Here is a 21,213-nt window from a genome sequence, read left to right as displayed (position 1 = left end):
GGGATCATGAACTAAAAGTTTCTGTACAGCAAAGAAAACGGTCAACAAAATGATGAGGCAGCCTGCATAATGGGAGAAAAACGTTGCCAGCTATACATCTGACAGAGGATTAGTATCTAGAATATATGGAGAACTAAAAAACCCAATACAAACATGGAGTCCAATTATAAATAATCTTTTTGACAGTGTAGATACCTAGTTCACTTAAAAACAAAGTCTCTTTTGTAAACTTTAAATACAGTAATTTAAACAGTTTCATACTACCTTCTAAATTGATACCTTCTAAGTTTTTGCCTTTTCAGATAAAGAAAAAGAAGTTATCTCCTCTTTTCAGTCCCTCCTAATTATGTCACCATAATTTCCATGGAGAAATGGAAAGTTCATGGGAGGGATTTCAGACTACCAACTATTTCAAGACACACACACACACAAAAAAATTATTACTGTCTGATTAGGAAATGTCACTCATAGATTCATATATTAGAAGCCTGATCCCAGCTGGAGGAAGTAAATCACTAGGGTGTGCCTTTGAAAGTTATACCTAATAATCCAGATCTTATCCTCTGCTTCCAGTCTGTCATGAAGTCAACAGCCTCCTCCGCACACTCACACTGCCAAGACACCAAGTATACGGGGCCAAGCAAGCCTGCTCTGAACCCTCTGAAACCGTGGACTGAACCCTCTGAAGCCGTGGACTGAACCCTCTGAAACCGTGGACTGAACCCTCTGAAGCCGTGGACTGAACCCTCTGAAGCCGTGGACTGAACCCTCTGAAGCCGTGATCTGAAGCCTCTGAAGCCGTGGACTGAACCCTCTGAAGCCATGATCTGAAGCCTCTGAAACCGTGGACTGAACCCTCTGAAGCCGTGATCTGAACCCTCTGAAACCGTGGACTGAACCCTCTGAAGCCGTGATCTGAAGCCTCTGAAGCCGTGATCTGAAGCCTCTGAAGCCGTGGACTGAACCCTCTGAAGCCGTGGACTGAACCCTCTGAAGCCGTGACGACTCTGAAGCTGACTGAACCTCTGAAGCCGTGACTGAACCTCTGAAGCCGTGACTGAACCTCTGAAGCCGTGGACTGAACCCTCTGAAGCCGTGACTGAACCCTCTGAAGCCGTGGACTGAACCCTCTGAAGCCGTGATCTGAACCCTCTGAAGCCGTGGACTGAACCCTCTGAAGCCGTGGACTGAACCCTCTGAAGCCGTGGACTGAACCCTCTGAAGCCGTGGACTGAACCCTCTGAAGCCGTGGACTGAACCCTCTGAAGCCGTGGACTGAACCCTCTGAAGCCGTGGACTGAACCCTCTGAAACCGTGGACTGAACCTCTGAACCGTGACTGAAGCCGTGGACTGAACCCTCTGAAGCCGTGGACTGAACCCTCTGAAGCCGTGGACTGAACCCTCTGAAGCCGTGCGCCCTCCGGACTGAACCCCGACCGTGGACTGAACCCTCTGAAGCCGTGGACTGAACCCTCTGAAGCCGTGATCTGAACCCTCTGAAGCCGTGCACTGAACCCTCTGAAACCGTGGACTGAACCCTCTGAAGCCGTGGACTGAACCCTCTGAAACCGTGGACTGAACCCTCCGAAACCGTGGACTGAACCCTCTGAAGCCGTGGACTGAACCCTCTGAAGCCGTGATCTGAACCCTCTGAAGCCGTGATCTGAACCCTCTGAAACTGTGCTCCCAGAGCAATCGTCCCTCCTTTAAGTTGCTCTCACAGATGTTTTGGTCTACACTATGCAAAAGTGAAAAAATTTGTGTTTATTTTCAATAAGATTTCAAAATACACTTAAAAGAACTAAAACATGGTCTCAATTAATGGGAAGAAAATAGAAAACATGCATCATTCCAGACACAAGGTAAGAGGTAATTCTTCAGGAAAAAATGAGTGAAACTGGAGACTATTAAGAGAAATGACATAACACTTGAACTTCAAAGGTCACTGAAAAATGGAGAAAGGTTACAGAAGTCTTCTTGGAATAAAAACAATCCATGGCAGATCGACCTAACCTGATGTCAATAAACATATTTTTCTGACTACAACTATAAGAATAATATATCTCTCTTTCCTTCATTTGCTGCAGCTGACTGGAGAAGGGATGGAGGGAGAGAGAGTAGAGACGTCAAGGAGCACCCAGACCTACCCAGTGAAACTGGATCATCACTTCAGTCCTCAGAAGGCTCTCCTCCAGCTAAAATAATATGCATATACGTGTTTCCTTCTTTAATTCTTTATTTTAAAGGTAAAGAAGTGTCACAATACTACACAAATGTATACCAACTGGTGAGAAGATAAAATGTGGTACAGCCATTCAATGTAATACATCTACCAAAGAGGACAAAATGCTGATGTGTTACAGCACAGATGTGCCTTGAAGGTATTCTTTTAAGGAAATATAATACAAAAGGAAAATAATAAATCATTCTGTTTTACTTAATCATCTACATAAGTACTTCTTAGATACCAGTGTTGACACAGATCATACAGAGCTCTTGTGAAATGCAGATTTTTTTTTTTATTTATTTATTTATTTTTTTTTTGTTTTGTTTTTTCGAGACAAGGTTTCTCTGTGTAGCTTTGGAGCCTGTCCTGGGACTCACTCTGTAGACCACGCTGGCCTCGAACTCACAGAGCTCTGCCTGCCTCTGCCTCCCGAATGCTGGGATTAAAGGTGTGCGCTGCTGCTGCCACCGCCGCCACCTGGCAAATGCAGATTCTTTTTTTTTTTTTTTTTCTGGAGCTGAGGACTGAACCCAGGGCCTTGCGCTTGCTAGGCAAGCACTCTACCACTGAGCTAAATCCCCAACTCCGGCAAATGCAGATTCTTATCCAGAGTCTTGAGAACAGAACCTGAGAGTGTGTGGGTCTGCAGGCACATGGACCACACTTGGAGCTGCCAGCATTCAGATTAACCCAAAGGGAATATTAACACCAAGAGCATATTAGAGAGAAATGGCAGAAAGCCCAAAGTCAAAATATGCAGGCTGTCAATGCTCAACCCCTCATTTTTCAAAGACAACAAGACCTTACCCCAAAGGTCTGAGAACAACACTTACCAACTGAAGATACCATCACAGTGTGTTACAGACATGAGACGTCGCTCCCCCTGTATCATGTGTTCATAGACACAGAGATGGGCTGGACACCGCGACAACTCTTGGCGCAGGGCTATTTCTTTTCCTAGAACCATTGGTGGATGCTGCAGTTTGAACATACCTCTTCAACACACAGACAGTGACGGAGTAATGGCATTAGGAGGTAAGGCTTGACAGGTGGTTAGGTCATGAGGGCCCTCCCTCTTCTTACAGGGCAGTACCCTCTCTGCTTGTCCTTTTGCCTTCAATAATCATGTAAAAGCCAATGACTAAGTCAAGTGACAAAGTGTAAGGATAACTGTGAGGCTCAAATCAGGAAGTGAGTTCAGAGGCAGAAACAATGGTTCATACTGGAACAGAAAATACCCCTTACCATACAATTGAACCTGTCTGTGCTTTCACCCTCTAGACTGTGAGAGAACAAGTTTCTTTTCTTTAGAAATGTTTCCAAATATTTTGTTACAGCAACACAAAAGGTACTTAGACACTGGGTTTTCAAGTGCACAATCTGCCTGTGCCAGTGCTGGGAAGAAAGAGTTCAACAAAGCTGATGATGTATCTCCAACTACTACTCTTCTCCATGTAAATAATCCAGCTTGATGAAAACTCCTCAATCTAAAGTATCTTGAGTTCTTTTATATCAAGTCTTCTGGTCCTTTATCCACTCCATATTTAATTTTCTCGTCAGTCTTTATTGCCTCCCAAACTTGCTTTCTAAACAGCATTCCTTGGCCCTCTCTAGGACTAGTTCGCAATCCTGTTGATTCTCCTATTATACCCAGAATGCTCCCTGTCACCTCAGTTTCCTCTGCATTGCTCCACTAGACTGACTTTCTCAAGCTGAACTCCTGAGGAGAATTAGCCCTATTACACTAAGGCAATCACTATGTCTAACAAATTCACTTCTCTATTCTGCATCAGGAGTATCACTTCAAATAGCACCCTTGCTCCCATCCGTCCTCACGTCATTTCCTATGTTCTGTGCTGGTATTCATGACCATATTCCTAAGATCACTCACAATGTCTAGTTCACTGTAAGGTCTCAACATAAGTCCACTGGCAAAGTAGCATGATGGCTCACCACACTCCCCCTGATGACAACATATATTCCAAGCCACTGATATCGGCCATTCTCCTTTCACTGTACCAACCTATAAGCCATCTCCTCTATTCCTGACTGTATTCACATCATATTTGTAGCCTTGTATTGTGTCACTTGCCTGAAGCACTAACCTCTAGTTGATGACTACTATCTGCCAGGACATCCTGTACCCTGACACTTTGTCTGCAGACGCAATCAGTCCCCGTTTAACTTTAAAAGGTCATAGGGGAGACAGGCATGATAGTAAGTGCCAGTGATTCAAGAACTTGGGAGGTGGAGATGTAAAGATCAGGAGTTCAAGGATAGACTCAGCTACACAGTGAGTTCAAGACCAGCCTGGACTATATGAGACCCTGTTTCAAATAAAGAAACAAAAAAGGGGAGGGCCAAGTAGAAAAGTATTTGTCCTTTTTATGATCACTGAAAAGATCAATTCAAGTTACCACTGCTAAAGTTAATGACAAAGGCCTTAAGCATGAAAGCAGAGCCAAAGGACAGTGGAAGAGAAAAAGATGAGAAACTGGACTGAGCAGTACTAAAGAGAGCCAGGTCAGAGACTTGAGGTGGATCATGTGGTCTCTATTCCAAAATACCTAACCTAGAACTTCATCTGTAAGATCCATTTCTAGCCTGATCAAAAGGACCTAAAACAGACCATCAATATGGCTCAGAAGGTAAAGATGCTTGCAAACAAGGCTAAAGACCTGGTTTCATTTCAATCCCTGGAACCCACGTGATGGAAGGAAAGAATATGTGAAACATGCACTTACATGTGTATAGAGACATACATACATACATACATACATATTGATTAATAGATAGATAGATAGATAGATAGATAGATAGATAGATAGATAGATAGGGAATAAATTAACAAAAAGTTTTTAAAGGACCTAAAGCTGTAGTAAATATATGCAGATTTTTTTGTGAGTGTGTTTCCTGTAGCTCAGGCTAACACCAAACTTGTATTGCAGCCAAGAATGACTTCGAACCTCTGATTCTCCTACCTTGCATTGTGAGTTCTGAGATTGTAAACCTGTGCCATCATGGCCAGTTTTATGTGAGGGTAGGGATCAAACTTGTATACTCTAGGCAAGAACTCTACCAAGTAAGCTATTAATATTTCCTCAGCCCCCAGAATTTTTAATACATTTTAAACTCAATGTTCTCACATTATTAAAGAGAAAATACAAAACCCAGTCAACTAATTTCCTAAGAACCTATAGAAACAGAGACTCCTTAACATTTTCTGACTTAGAATCTAAAGTCTCATGAACTTCAAGACTAAATTAGTGGATTTGGGAACATTCAAAGGAGTCAGGCATTTTCTATCATAGTCTACATATTTTTCAGAGATAAAAAGATACCTGTATCCAGGTGCACCAGGTTCTTTACAGGGCAGAAGCAAGCTCCTTCATGAGGTATAATTACAACCTCTAAGACAGAGGCTAGCAAACTACAGCTTATAGCCCAAATCCTGTAATTTCTATAAAGCTTTGTTGAAACACATCTGAGCTTATTTGTTTACATATAGTCTTTCACTGCTTTTTTTATAGAATAAGAGCAACAGAGAAGTTGTGATAGATCTGGTTGGCCAATAGTCTAAAATGTTTGCTAGCCAGCCTTTTTAAACTCAATGTTCTCACATTATTAAAGAAGTTTGTCGATTTCTCCTGTACAAAATTCCTGTTCCCTGGGGTTGGGTTTTAGCTCAGTGGTAGAGCGCTTGCCTAGCAAGCGCAAGGCCCTGAGTTCGGTCTTCAGCTCTGAAAAAAAAAAAAAAAAAATTCCTGTTCCCTAAAATTGTTCATTGAGCTATCTGCCTTATCCTGCCCAACTGCTGTGGTGATACTGTGTTCCCCAATATATTGTATATCCTAATAAACTCATCAGAGAACAGAACAGCCACTAGACAGACATAGAGGCCAGAAAATGATGGCACACACACCTTTAATCCTAGCATTCCAAAGGCAGAGATATGTCTGGATCTCTGAGTTCAAAGCCACACTGGAAACAGCCAGGCATGGTGACACACGCCTTTAATCCCAGGAAGTAATGGCAGGAAGCAGAAAGGTTTATAAGGCGTGAAAAACCAGTAACTAGGACCCTGTTAAGCTTTTAGGCTTTTGAGCAGCAGGTTCAGCTGAGATCCATTCTGGATGAGGATACAGAGGCTTCCAGTCTGAGGAAACAGGATCACCTGAGAAGTTGTCGAGGTGAGGTTTTAGCTGTGGCTTTGTTCTGTCTCTCTGATCTTTCAGCATTCACTCCAATACCTGGCTCCAGGTTTGATTTTATTAAAAAGACCTTTTAAGATCCGTGTTACAAACTACGCTGGGTTCATTTATACTTCTGAAAGCTTCTCTGGATCTCTCTGGCTTGTCCTGTGTCTGCCTCCAGTCCTATGGACCGAGTCATCCACTCTCTACTAGCCACTTCCAGCTTCTAGCATTGTATCAGTCTATTCTCAGTGCTCTGTTCTCAAACTCTAATTTTAGATCTCTGTTGCGATTTCCCTAATGAAATTATAAGTAATTTAATAGAAATCATGTTTTTTCATGTAGGCTACTTGAGCAAGAATCCTCACCTCAAGCCCTGCCTCTGAGAATTTCAGCTTAAAACACTCTGTTTAACTCAAGTTTAAACAACAGTACCCATCATCTATGTATATCTTATTCTGAGATCACTGGTCTTTCTGGGTCTTCCCATGGACTCCTTAACTCAAGGTGCCAAAACTCTGCCTCCATGGCCAATTTTATGTGAGGTTAGGGATCAAACCCAGGGCCTTGTACACTCTAGGCAAATTTTATTAAATTTGACTTTGGCTCCTGCCTTCTTACTCCACCAAACTGTTCCAATAGTCAATATCATAGATGTTCCATATAACCAAACTAACTTCCCAGGAAGATTTTTCTTCACCTGTGAGCTACAGGGCAACTATTCCTCCTTCAGATGTTCCCTGTCTTCATTCCCAGCACTCATTGCTATGGAATAATCCTCTTGAACACCGTAAAGATTTGTCACTCAAATTGGTTTAATGAAACATTGATTGGCCAGTAGCTGGGCAGGAAGTTAGGCAGGAAAGTGAAACTGAGAATGCTGGGAAGAAGGAGGTGGAGTCAAGGAGTCACCAGCCAGGTGTAGAGGAAGCAAGATGAGAATGTCATGCTGAGAAAAGGTACCAAGCCACATGGCTAAACATAGACAAGAATTATGGGTTAATTTTGGTGTAAGACCTAGTTAGTAATAAGCCTGAGTTATGGGCTGAGCATTTATAAGTAATATAAGCCTCAGAGTCAATTATTTAAGAAGCGGCTGCTGAGTATTTGAGAACAGGCAGGCAGGAGAGAAACTTCTGCAACACCACATTCTCTCCTGGTGTGCTCTCTATGTGTCTATGTGTCTCTAGCCCCACCTTTCACTCTCCTGCACTGGATGCTCTTCCTCTGTAGATACAACATGCTTCAGTACTCCGTAGGTTCCATCCTTCTTTGATCTCTCCATAAAATCCCCCATTTAATTAAGTGCTACTGAGGTCAACCAAACATCTACCTCTAGTCAAGATCTCACACTTTAGCTCTAAATCCGAAGAGAAACCCTCCCTCTAACTTTACAACCTTACATGTTCCTATACATGTCAACCTCAAGGCCAAATGAACTCTTCCTATCCTAGCCTCTGAGCCTGCTCCCTTTTCTAGATGCTACCATAGCAAATGATGCCCTCAATTACCTAAGCACAAAATACAGGTCTCATCCTAGCTTCTGCCTTCTACCTCACTTACTACATCCAATCACCATGTTTACACAAGTCTAAATTCATCTCCTCCTTCAACTCCTCAGTGCCAGTGTGGCTTATCATCTCTCCCTAAAGCTCTCTGAACAAATTCTCCTGTCAATCTCCCACTTTTTTTCCTTTCCCTCAGGTCATCCACTCTACCAACCAGAATATTTTAATAGGCAAATATGACTGAAACCTCTCCAGGAAAGTCTTCTATGGCTTTCCAGTGCTTACACATTAATATCAGAACTTTTTTATACAGCAAAACATTTCATGATTTAAGACCATCCCCCCACTTTTTTTTATCTATCAGCCTTTCCTCTTACATTTTAAGATTCAAAGCACTATAATATATGTGGCTCTCCAATTCTATCATCATTTTCTCAATAGCTTTGAGAAAGTCTTTGTACAAAGTCTTTCTGCTTGATATATATTACCGAAATTCATAAGACAGTAACAAATATGTCCTAAATTATTACTGGATATGGAATACAGTAAACTTATTGGCTTTTTAAAATAAAAAGTAAGAGAATCTGAACAATAATATTAGCAGGCAGCAATATCATAATACTATCCTTAGTGATAAACTCTTATGCTTTATAAATATTGCCAAATAAATCCCAGTATATTTCTTTAAAATATAACATCTTTACCCTCCCACTTACAAAAACTATACCATTGCACCATTAACTTAAAAAAAATTATTTTGCATCACAGAATGTACTTTAAAGCAAGATTACATAACCAAGGGTGACTTTGAAGACCATCTGGATCATTTTCAGCTACTTTTGAATTCTGTTTTCATTAATTAGGATGAGTTTGCAGTAAGTGATGTAGAAGCTCATCCCACAAGCACTGGCATATATTTTTCAAATGGCTACTCAGCATGCAACATATAATGAGTATAATTAATCTAGTATGACAGCCACAAATGCCATTTGGTAAATAGATCCTGCTACCTCTGATAACACACACTTGGGAGGACTCCAGCTCTTGGTCCTCTTCTGGTTGCTTAGAGGCAGGTAACTCATTCTTCACTATTTCTGGACCAGGCATTTTAAATATTGGTTTCCTTCTGCCATAGGAATACATGGCAAGAGGAATATATGGCAACAGTTCCATCCAGCCTAGACTCTGAAGTAAAGATAACACAAAGCAAAAATACGGGAGGATTTTGCTGGACAAGGAGCATGTGTAAGATATAAACCACACTATCCCACAGGATAAACTCTGTCACATAGACTAGTTAGCATTCAGATATTCAAAAGCACCAATATTTTGTATCTTCTATGCACCAATGTTATCAGTATCAAACTAAAGAGCTAGAAACAGTACATTTGAGTTACGTGATCCTGGCCAAAGTATAGCTTTATAGTTTTCATTTCTAGGAATACTGATACTTCTGGAGCACTTACATGCCATTTTGCTGTATCTTGTCTATATTAACTCATTCGCTGCAATGAATATGGATTTCATCAAACTATCTCCATGGAATTAAGGAGGAATGAAATAAGTTTTTAACATATAATCCTAAAAATATTAATTGGGAGTTTCCCAGCATAAATAAGCTACTCTATCCTTAAATGATACAGTCTTTATTTCAGACATTTCAACCTGAATTACAGAGATCTGAAGACATGTTTAAAACAGGCAAGAACTTGAAGTATTTGAGCCCAGAGTTGGCAACACTGAGGGAGAAAAGATGACTGTTAAAAATAGGTTTGTGTACATAAGAATCTCAGGAAAACCTGATCATGGTAGTAGATACACCTTACCCACTGTACAACTCTGGGTGGAGTTTTCCAAACCTTCCCTCCATCATTAAGTACCTTCCAAGTCCTTTCTGGGACTGCCATGCAGGCCAAGAAAGCAAACAGTTCTGAGAACTTCTAATTCCATTGGAATTGACAACAATCCAAAACGATAGTGGTTATGTAAGAGATTGGATTAAATATAATCTACCATGATGGGTGCATATTTAAAGAAGAACTTAGAAGACAAAACTTTCAAACAATCTCTTGGAGTAAACGCTGATTGTCAAAGGAAACAATTTACTGTACCAGGCCAACGTCTTGTGACCCTAAGAAGGTTTGGACCAGCCACTGACAATTAGGGATTAAATGTACACTTTGATTTCTGTATTTGTTTAATTTAGAATGAGAGTAGCACTCCTATCGGCACTTCCTTTATTCCTTCAAACTCACGCTACTTCCTTCTGAGCCAATCTTTTCTTTAAAAAAAAACTTCACCTGAGCCCTCGCAGCTTAAGCATCGCTATCCCTGCACAAAAGCAAGCCTGCTTAGTAAGCACACAACAGGCGTGTTGGAGAATGTCCATAACTGTCCACAGCTATCTGGAACATACACTTACTTCACTGCACTGTAACCTGGGTGACCCAATCGTGTCTTCAGAGACATCTAGACCCAACTAGCACAGGACCTAACTGATTTCCTCCCACACCAATGTAAGGCATCAACATATATGAGATGATTCATAATAACATAAGGTTTCCAGTAGGTATCCATGTATCAAGTAGACTCCAGCCTGTCTTCTCAGACTTCTTAGCATTCAGTTAAAAGTATACAAAGGCTAAGTTCCAGTGAATAAAAACTTCGCTTGAAATCTCTCTCTCATTCACTAGTCAACTTCTGTTTCACACTGTTCTAATAGTGTCTAATTTTAATATGACCTTGTCAGCCTCCTTTACTCTAGTTTTCTCTGAGCTGGTTACTATGGCTACATCTCACCTTGGTTCCCAATCAAAGCCATGAGGGCTTCCCTTTCAGCCCATCTCTCAGAGCCAAGACACAGAGCTGAATCTTGTCCCCCAAGCCTCTTTTGCTGTAACCAAAAAGCCCAGAATTCTGCCTCTCAGAGTTCTACTTCTGCTTGGGACCATATTCTCTGTGTGTGACTCCATGTGTGTGACTCCCTGTGGCTCCAAGTCCAGTGACTGCCACTAAGACTCTGTAGTAAGAGGCACATCTCTCTAGATATAAAATAAAGAACAATCAGACCACAACCCATACAACCATAAAGGCTCTATATATAGCATGGAGGTCCCGAGGATGACTGTGGCTTATAATAAATTTCGGTTTTACTCAATTATTGAAAAAAAAATAGCCAAATGAATGGAAACACATGAACTATGAACCAAAGGCTGAGGGGTCCCAGCTGGATCAGGCCCTCTGAATAGGTGAGACAGTTGATTGGCTTGATCAGTTTGGGAGGCAACTAGGCAGTGGGAACAAGTCCTGTGCTCATTGCATGAGTTGGCTGTTTGAAACCTGGAGCTTATGCAGGGACACTTGGCTCAGTCTGGGAGGAAGGGACTGGACCTGCCTGGACTGAGTCTACCAGGTTGATCGCAGTCCTCGGGGGAGGATTTGCCCTGGAGGAGGTGGGAATGGGGGGTAGGCTGGGGTAAGGGGAGGGCTTGGGAGGGGGGAGAATAGGGGAACCCGTGGCTGATATGTAGAACTGAATGGTATTGTAAAATAAAATTTAAAAAAAAAAAAAAAAAAAAAAAAAAAAGAGGCACATCTCTGGAAATCCCTAGTAGGAGCTACTAATTCCTACATGATAATTGCCTGTTTGCCCTTTGAAATCTGCTGCCACTGAGCCAGGATAGCACCTAGGTCTCTCACCCTTTGACCCTGCTCTGACCTGTGCACTACAGCTCTCGGTTTAGGCTTCTGTCAGTCAGCTCTCTTGTCAGGCACCTGCCTCCACAACACCCAGAGAAGCTGCCACACTTCCTAGGCCTCACACGCAGCCACTGGAGTTCCAAGTCATGTTTCCTAAACTATTTTCTGATACTAACACTGGGCTTCAGACATTCTAACTGACAAAGTCATCTTCATTAATCTTAGTGGCAACTTAAGGTGTTATCTAATGCCTAAAAATATTGTTATTTGCTAAATTCATACTAATTCTATGATACCAGACAACATTCATATACATCAAATAATTCCTTCATTGATATTCCTGGATTAACAAATACCAATGAGATGATAAAATCAGGAAACATAACTCTGAATCCAACTGTTACTCCTTAATTATAGTAACATTAATTATATTAAGATGTTTAAGCCCCATTTTTCTCATTCGAAGACCTGAGCTAGAGATAACATCACATTAAAGAATAATGAGATACTGAATAAAGTACCTATTACTACAGCAAGCATAAAAAATTTCACAATCATCAGTTAGCCACAAAGCTTCTATGTGTTTCTTTGTAGTATACTACACTGGAGTACAGTAGGAGGAAAATAACAGGATAACGTTATTACAATTTAAAAGATGGACAAAGAGTCAGGAAGATGACTCAGTGGGTAAAAGTGTTTACCATGCAAACCTGACAATCTGAGTTCGAGTCCCCAGAAGTCATATTACTAAAGTAAACAAAATTTAAAAGTTGGTCTCAGTAGTGCAAGTATCTATAATTCCATGGAGTTTCTATGGAAAGATGGAAGTCCGTCAAGAGAACCTCTACGAGCTTGCCAGCCAGCCAAGCTTACAAAGCGGTGAATAGACCCTGCCTCAACCAGGTAGAAAGGCAAGAACCGACACCCGAGGTTGTCTACCGACCTTCACATATACTCTATCACTCTTACACGTGCGCGCGCACACCAAAAATATTCGTTTGCTATCTTGATTTTTGTTTTGGTTCTTCCATCTCTTCTCATCCTTTTCTGGCTTAAAAAATTCATTCTTCAAAACTATTATACAGTCTTATCCTTCATCTTTTGTGCATGTGTGCTGTGTGTGTGTGTGTGTGTGTGTGTGTGTGTGTGTGTGTGTGTGTGTTCTGTACCTAAGTAGGTGCAGCTGCTAGTGGGTACCCATGTGGAAGACAAAGGTCAATGTCAGTTGTCTTCCTCTAGCCTTTTCTGCCTTATTATAATTTTGCTGTTTTGAGACAAGGTTTCTCTGTGCAGCCCTGACTGTTCTTGCAACTCACTCTGTAGACCAGGCTGGCCTGGAACTCACAAAGATCCACCTGCCTCTGCCTCCCAAGAGCTAAGATTAAACATGTGCACCACCACACCCAGCTCCCCACCTTACTTTTTGAGACAGATTCTCTAGCTGAAGCTGGAGTTTGACATTTCAGCTAGACAGGCTGGCCATCGAGCCCCTGACATCTGTGTCTCTGTTGTCACCGCACCGCACCGCACCGCACCGCACCACCACCCCATGGCATTGGGGTTACAGATGTGCACCGCTGCACCTGGCTTTTTTGTGAGTGCTGAGGATCCAAACTCAGGTCTTCAGGTTTGTGTAACAAGCATGTTACCAATTAACTCATCTCCTGGCCCTAGCAAACAGACACTTCTAACCAAAGCAGTATCAGGGACTGTATGAGCTTCCAGGGGCATTGGTCTTCCTTGGAGGGCAGAGTCTTGAGAACAGGCAGAACCCCGGTTCTTCCTCATGTCCAGGAGAGTCAGCAGAGAGACTTCAGCATTTAGACAACAGTTCACCCCACATGTTTTTCTCTGAAACCTAATATTTCCATAACCCTCTCCTGACAAATCCTTCTCATCCTGGAATAAAACAAAACAAAAGCTCTCATCCCTCAAACCTGAATTCTAATGTAACCTTTATGCCACCTTCTCCAACTGTCTCAGAGTGTTTGCTGCTTATATAATGATGTGTATTTCTTTCCATGCTGTAAACCTTACCATAATTATTTCCATCCCCTTCCAACCAGCCCACGAGCTCCCTAAGGGCAAACCTGGGACCTATTCTGTTTATATCTCCAGGATCTAGCCCAGGGCAGGACAAATGGGAGAAGCCACTGGTTATCCAGTACAGCTCCAAGAAGAAACAGGATCAATGCTTGGGCATGGTTCCCACCACCACCACCCCTTTGAATACCTGAGGGAAAAGAGCATTAAACAAAAGTCAAGAGAGCCCGATTCTAGCCCTGGCTCTGCTCAAAACTGTTCAAACCACACACTCTCACAGTATCTTAGTTCCCAGCTGGCAAAGTAAAGAAATGATCATTTGTCCCTCAAACATCCTTCAGTAGATGTCTATTATATACAAACACTAAAAATGTAAAAGAATTCTGAAATTAAAATTGTTATATAAGAGTAAATTATTTTTATTATTGCCTCACAGCTTGACACTTTTATAGCTATCTATTTTGCCAAAATGCATGCTGTGAAATAAATTGACTATTTACTACTACAACTAAAAGAACTGTTATTTTTCTCTAAAACCCTAAAGGCACTACAGTTTGCATACCCAAGAGGGTGAACACAACAAGCATAAAGAAGCAAAAACAAATAATACAATTAATTCACATTCGCTTACACAACTGACTAGAAATGCCTTTGATAACAACATGTTTTTATACTAACAAACCTGTAAGACAACTGGCCAGCATGTTTTAAGGTACCTGTATTATATTATACATGTCTGGGATTTCTGATGACAATCTGAATATTTTCTTCTCTCTAGTTTGAATCTTTCACGAACAACTGTCACAGGTAGGTCAGAGCAAATAGACTTCCAAGCCCTTCAAACTGAGAAGCTGTGAAATACTCCAGCTAAAAGGCCTAAGAGATATACCTAATGGAGCTGATTTGAAAAAAGCCAAAGCCTTTGTCAGCAGTCTGTGAAGATGCTTGGGAGCTCCACAGACACAAGAATAAGCAACCAGGGTGACCTCCAAATCTCAAATTTTCTAAAAGCTAAAGAAGCTCATGTGCACATCAAAACAGCCCTTCATCAGTGGCAGCCGTATGGCCCTATACCAGGGCAATTCCAAGAAGGGGAGGCTCCTTGCCAGTAAAGCCTATGACTGTCCCTGTCAATCTCTGTTCATTAGGGTGCTACCAATAGACAGAGGGCACAAGATCTAGCCTGGGACTCAAGTAACCCAGCCACGACTGTTGATATCACACTTCTCAACCATCTTCCTACCAAACAGAGCTCGGGTCCAAGGACTAATGATCCCATCTGCTTCTTTCACTTTCCCTCCTGCTCCACTAAGCTCTTTACTCAAGGAATGGCTCCCCAAACAAAAGAATCGACAAGCTCTGGGAGCATGTTAGAAATGCACAATTTGGAGCACCACTGAGGAGGCCCTACTGAATAAGAATTTTTATTTATCAAAATCCTGAGACAAATAATTTGCAGGCTAAAGACTAGCCTATGCTAAGGCCTGGCATTCTCACATCCATCTTTCTCAAGGACAAGAAATAACTGTTCTCAGCTTTGAAAGCCTATCTGCTGAGAGCCATCTCCTCTCCAGACTCCTGAATGCTAAATGAGCTGCTGAGACTTTATAGTCCCCTACCCAGCTGCCTCCAACTTCTAAAGTTGCTCAGTCCCACAAAGAACAGCGGCTGCTTTGCCTCTTGCCAAGATACCTATGCCGCCATCCAAGCAAAAGCTACAGGGTCTCCAGAGTCCTCGGGCCCTTGTAGGTCAGAGGTGCATGCTAATTCAATGAATGAAGCTAGCACCCAGCACTCAAGGGTCAGGGATTCTTTTTCTTGTAACTTGTAAGAAATATTTCCCTCCACAGTATGGAGATTCAGAAGAAGAAGTAGCTGAGAACATGAAGAACCTACTTTGTTTTCAGAGTTTTGTTTTGTTTTGTTTTTTTTTAAAAGATTTATTTATTTATTTACTTATTTATTATACAGTGTTCTGTCTGCACACACCCCTGCAGGCCAGAAGAGGGCACCAGATCTCACTACAGATGGTCGTGAGCCACCATGTGGTTGCTGGGAATTGAACACAGGACCTTTGGAAGAACAAGCAGTGCTCTTAACCTCTGAGCCATCTCTCCAGCTCCCTCATTTTCAGAGTTTTATTGCTGCCTTGTTTTTACACAAGGCCGCCCCACAGTGAAAGAACACAAGGTATATTTCAGCCTACACTAGGTAGGCCCTTGCATCAAATGTCTCTGGTTCTGCCCTCTTTGGGCTCAGCTGCTCCTTATATTCCAGAGCACACATACTACTTATACTGTCTTCTTTCTTGCTGACTTTTTCTACTAAGCTCCATCCTGTCAGCCAGCCAAGAGAGATTAGTAAAAGAAAACAAGGTACATCCAAAAGCACATGCCTATAATCCTAGGACTCAGAAGGCTGCGGTAGGATAGCAACTTTGAAGTCAAGCTGGACTACACAAAAAGACTCTCTCAAAAACCACAGACAACGAAAGCATACCCTCTTCTTTGAACAAGTCATATGGACTACAAGACACTGAATTTGATGACTCCATTTCACTGTTCATCTGTTCCCTACATCCTCACATTGCATCAGCCCCTTATCTACACCAGGCATAGCCTGGCCATCATAGTTTTGTCCCCATACAACAGAGATGAGGGCTCTCTACACTGTCCTCACCTACCCTCTAAACAGCAGCTCACACATGAACTTAGTAGTCAGGGTTCCCCCTTCCTTAGCTGTGACTCTAGATAATACACCCACCCACCAATTTTGCCGTAAACACTATGTGTATGCTGATGACTCCCCAAAATACATGTCTAATTTCTACCTCTTTGTGGAATTCCAAAGTCATTTATACAAACATCTTTATTTTCACTATTTTTACAACATTTTTGAGGGAAAGCTAACATATAATAAACTATGTATACTAAAAGTACAAAGTGATGAGTCCTGAAAGTTGCATGCAATTAGCAACAATCCCACAAAATCTAATAAACATATGCACCACTCCTACTCCCACCCTAAGTAACCACTGGTCTTAATATTAATAACACTATTAATTATTTTGCATTTATAGATTGTTAAACAAATCAAATCACAGAGTATTCTTTTTGTCTATCTTCTTTCATAATTATTATGAGATCTATTTATCTTGTGGTACACATAAGTCATTTTCTTTTTTTTTTTACTGATGAATTGTATTCCATTGAATGGACATACCAAAATAGGTTCATTCATTCATAATGATGCATATTTGTTTCCATTTTGTAGTTAAATCTGAACATTTGTGTATAAAACTTTATTCATTTGTAAGACTTAATGTGGCAATAATTTCATTTCACTAAGGTAAACAACCAAGAATGCAATGGCTGGATCATATATGAGTCATATGCTCAACTTTTTAAGAAACTATCAAACTCCTTTCCAAAGTGATTGTCCATTTTTCCCCCTTCAACAGTACTATTAAACAATACCCACACCAACACATGGTCAATCTTTTTAACTTTAGCTATTCTAATGGATCTGTAGTATCTTGTGATTTTACTTCGTATTTCCTTAATGACTAATGTTGAATATCTTTTCCCATATTTGACATATCTTTACTAAAACTGTTCAAATTTTAGTGCATTTTGTAACTAGGCTATTATTGAATTAATTTCTTTATATTTTAAATAAAAGCCCATAGTCAGATGTCTTTTGCAATCTTTCCCCTTATCTGTGACCCATCTTTTTATTTTTAAAACAGTAGCTATTGAAAAGCAAAGTGTATGATTTTGATAAAATCAAATGTATTGACTTTTTTCTTATACATTTTAATTTCTTTGGTTATACTTAAGAAATATTGGGGCCAAGCAGAAGTGGAGCATGCCTTTAATCCCAGCACTCAGGAGGCAGAGCCAGGAAGATCTCTGTGAGTTCGTGGCCAGCCTGGTCTACAGAGTGAGTTCCAGAACAGGTACCAAAACTACACGGAGAAACCCTGTCTCAAAAATATATATATAAAAAAAATTTAAAAAAAGAAATATTAGCCAAATCTGATGTCTAAAATCTGAAAATCTAAATATTTTTTACTTAGTTTTCTTATAGAAAATTGGCATTTTTACACAAACACTGGGATCTGATTCACTTCAAGCCACTGTTTCCTTCTATTTGCTGGTCCCTCTTTTGGCTATGGTTCAAACTGAACCTAGAGCCAACTACAGATACACTCCTTACAGCTGAGCTCCTTCCTTAGCCCTTGGTGTTCTCATTTCCATCCTGTGACAGGCTGGCCTTGAACTCACTATGTAGTCCAGTCAGGCCTCCAACCTCCAATACTCCTGCCTCAGCTTCCCAAAGCACCGCTGCGCCTATTCTAATCCCTGTATATACTAAGGGGCAAAGTTAATTTATTTGTATATATCTATAAAACTAGCACAGAACATTTGTTGGAAAAAAGATCCCTTTCCCATTGAGTTACCTTAGCAACACCTAGAGAAATGGCCAAACAGTGTGAGTCTATTTCTGGGTTCTCTAGTTTGTTCCGCTTCTTTGCGTGTCCATCTTAATGCTACGAGCACACCTGCCTTGGTTACAGGAGTTTAGCAATGGTCTCTTTTGATGGTGCTGTGTCCTCCAGTTTTGTTCTTTGGCTCTTATAGATGTTCCACCCTTCTGCACAAATCTGAAAACTACCTATAAACTCTATAAAGAGGCTGCTGATATTGGAGGGTGTAGTGCACTGGATCAGTCTGATCTTGATCTATTTGAGTAGAACTGGAATCTTAACAATATTGACTCTTTTATTTCATAAACATGATATTTCTAACCATTTACTGAGTTCTTAACTTCTCTCACTAATGCTTTATAGTTTTAGTATACACTGCTTATATTTTTGGTCAAGTTTCTCCCTAATAATGTCATATTTTTCTCCTAATTGTAAATGGCATTTTCAGAAATTTTTTAATTTCCTGCTTTTCATTGCCAGTATGTAGAAGTACAAATGATTTTTTTATATAAACCTTCTATTCTTCAACCTTGATAACTTACTTCTTCTAGTACCTTTTTTAATAGACTCAATAGAAAGGACTTTCTACATAGAAAATCATGTAGTAAGATAATAAAATATTCATTTCCTAGTTCCTTTTTGTACTGCCTTGAATCTCCAAAACAATGTAGGAAAGGCAGGCTTGGTGGCCGATGCCTACATCCCAGAACTCACTGTTCTAGTACTCAGGAGAATAGGGCAGGAGGGTCCTGAGTTCAGTGCTAGTCTGGACTACACAGTGAGACTTTGCCCTATGTAACTACAAGGCCTTCTCACTTCTTCCTCAATTTTGAGGGCACAGCTTTTCAGCAGTAAGAATGACACTGTTCTAACATCTTCTACATGTTCTCGGGTCATGACATGACCACTATTCCTGGTTTGCTGCAAATTTTTATCAGAAATAGTTGTGGAATTTTGTCAAATGTGTTTTCTATGTCTACTGACTGATACTTGATTGAAATATGGTGTCAAATTTAGTTTGAAATGATGAGCTACAATGACCGCTTTTAAACATTAAGTCAACCTTGCAGTCTAGGATAGGTGCCACATACTCACGTTCTATTCTCATGCACATGCTCCTAGAGTCTCTTTGCTAATATTTTGTTAGATGCTTGCTCAGCTGTGTTTATCAGAGGTATTCATCTGTAGATCTCTTATGTTGTTTCCCACTCTGCTGCTATTTCATAATGGTGGCCTCATAGAATGAAGAGAAAAGGGTCACTCCTTGTATAAGACAAGGACTATTTCTTCTTTAAATGTTTAGTGGTTTACTAGTGAGACCCTCTAGGGTATTGAAGTGTTTTTCAATAATATATCCATCCAAAAGGAAAATATTAATAAGATCAAGCAAAACATGCTCTTCCTCATTTCAGCTAATGACATTACACTCACTTTGCTTAAACACAAGACTTAACATGTGTCTGTGGCTCCTCCTCAAACCTGCCTCCAGTTCCTGTCTGCTCTACCTTCACACGCCCACTTCTCTCCATACTCGCTCTCTGTAACACGAGACGTGTCCCCACTAGAGTCCAGTGTTCAAACAACAGCCAGAATGATTTCTCGTTTGATTTCTTCCACTTTTACATACTAACTGTAAAAGAAAAACAGTAGTTTTGTCCATGAAGTCTAAACGGTACTGACTTCAGGGATGCTACCTATTTTGCCAAACTCTTTCTTGCTCAGCTAGCTCTAGCAGCATGGGAATTTACAAAATCAGACCTCTAAATGCAGGCCTGTTGGTATATGCCTTTCATCTCAGCACTAGTATGTATTGCAGTGTGTTTCGGTACAGACAACAGAAACCAATAAAGAAATACCATCATTTCTGTGGATTTGTTGTCCCAGCTCTCACAGCATAGGGTGTAGGAAAGTAATGAATGATTTCAAGCGTAAGACCCTATAAGCATTTTTCTTATCCAAAAGACTATCAGAAATCCATGCAAGGATCTGACAAGGTATATGGACTGGAGAGGGAACAAGATGCTTCAAATCCCATTCAGTAGTATGATTCAGAAGCAACACTCGGTTTTACCTTGGGGCCCAAAGGGCCTGTAGCCCACCATACACACACACACACACACACACACACACACACACACACACACACACACACACACAAGATGCCTAAAAGGAAATTTAAACTCACCTTCCACTGGTCTTCAGGAAGCAGTTTTACAACCACAAGGTCCCCATTTAGAGCTCTATTACGAGCAACAACTCCATCAATAAAAATGTCCCGATCACCATCCTAAATTGGAAGGAGAAATAAAGGAACGTCAACTTACTAAGACCTGGAGTCACAACTGATTTCCTTCAAAGTGTTTAGACTCTAAACCTGTCTACTAACTTAGCAAGAACACTACTCCATAGCCTCAAACAAATCTCAAGAGAACTAAGTCTCTTCTGATAAAAACAACGGCAATGCAAACCTGAGAACAGACTAGCAGAGACCTACTAAAGGCAGACAAAAACAAAGAAAAGCATGTAAAGAAAACAAACAAAGATGGGCCAGGTGTGGTCGCACACACCTGTAATCCCAGCACTTGGGAGAGAGGGGCAGGCAAATCTCTGTGAGTTTGAAGCCAGCCTGCTCTACAAAGTGAGTTCCAGGATAGTTAGGGCTGTTACACAGAGAAACCCTGTCTCAAAAAAAAAAAAAAAAAAAAAAAAAAAATGACTGTAGACTTTGCCTGGCATGGTGGTGCAGAGCCAGGCAAATCTCTGTGAGTTCGAGGCCAGCCAGCCTGGTCTACAGAGTGAGTTCCAGGAAAGGTGCAAAGCTACACAGAGAAATCCTGTCTTGAAAAAAAAAAAGACTGCAGACTTTGATTACTAAAACAAGAAAGATGATGTTATCCTTTTTAGCTTTAGATTGGAAAAAGAAAAACCCAAACAGAAAGAGAGAGAGAAGGAAAGAGCAAGCGCTTGAGATTAATTTAACAGATGTATACGTAAACACTTATACCTCTACGTAATTTTAAGTAAACATAAAAATAACATGATTCCACAAGGCC

General features: G+C 40.9%; 1 protein-coding gene across 8 annotated transcripts in view; it reads right to left on the bottom strand.

The window, feature by feature from the left end:
- Window positions 1–21,213, bottom strand: part of Dis3l2 (DIS3 like 3'-5' exoribonuclease 2) — a 322,501-nt gene that overhangs the window by 251,745 nt on the left and 49,543 nt on the right. For all 8 annotated transcript variants that reach the window (XM_028876243.2, XM_028876240.2, XM_028876244.2 and 5 more), the window contains one exon: window positions 20,346–20,447. In XM_028876243.2, coding sequence (XP_028732076.1) covers window positions 20,346–20,447 — 102 coding nt within the window. The remainder of the gene's footprint in view (window positions 1–20,345; window positions 20,448–21,213) is intronic.

This window comes from Peromyscus leucopus, chromosome 13 (genome assembly GCF_004664715.2).
Source record: "Peromyscus leucopus breed LL Stock chromosome 13, UCI_PerLeu_2.1, whole genome shotgun sequence".
NCBI lineage: Eukaryota > Metazoa > Chordata > Mammalia > Rodentia > Cricetidae > Peromyscus > Peromyscus leucopus.
This window is presented reverse-complemented; position numbering and strand designations above follow the sequence as displayed.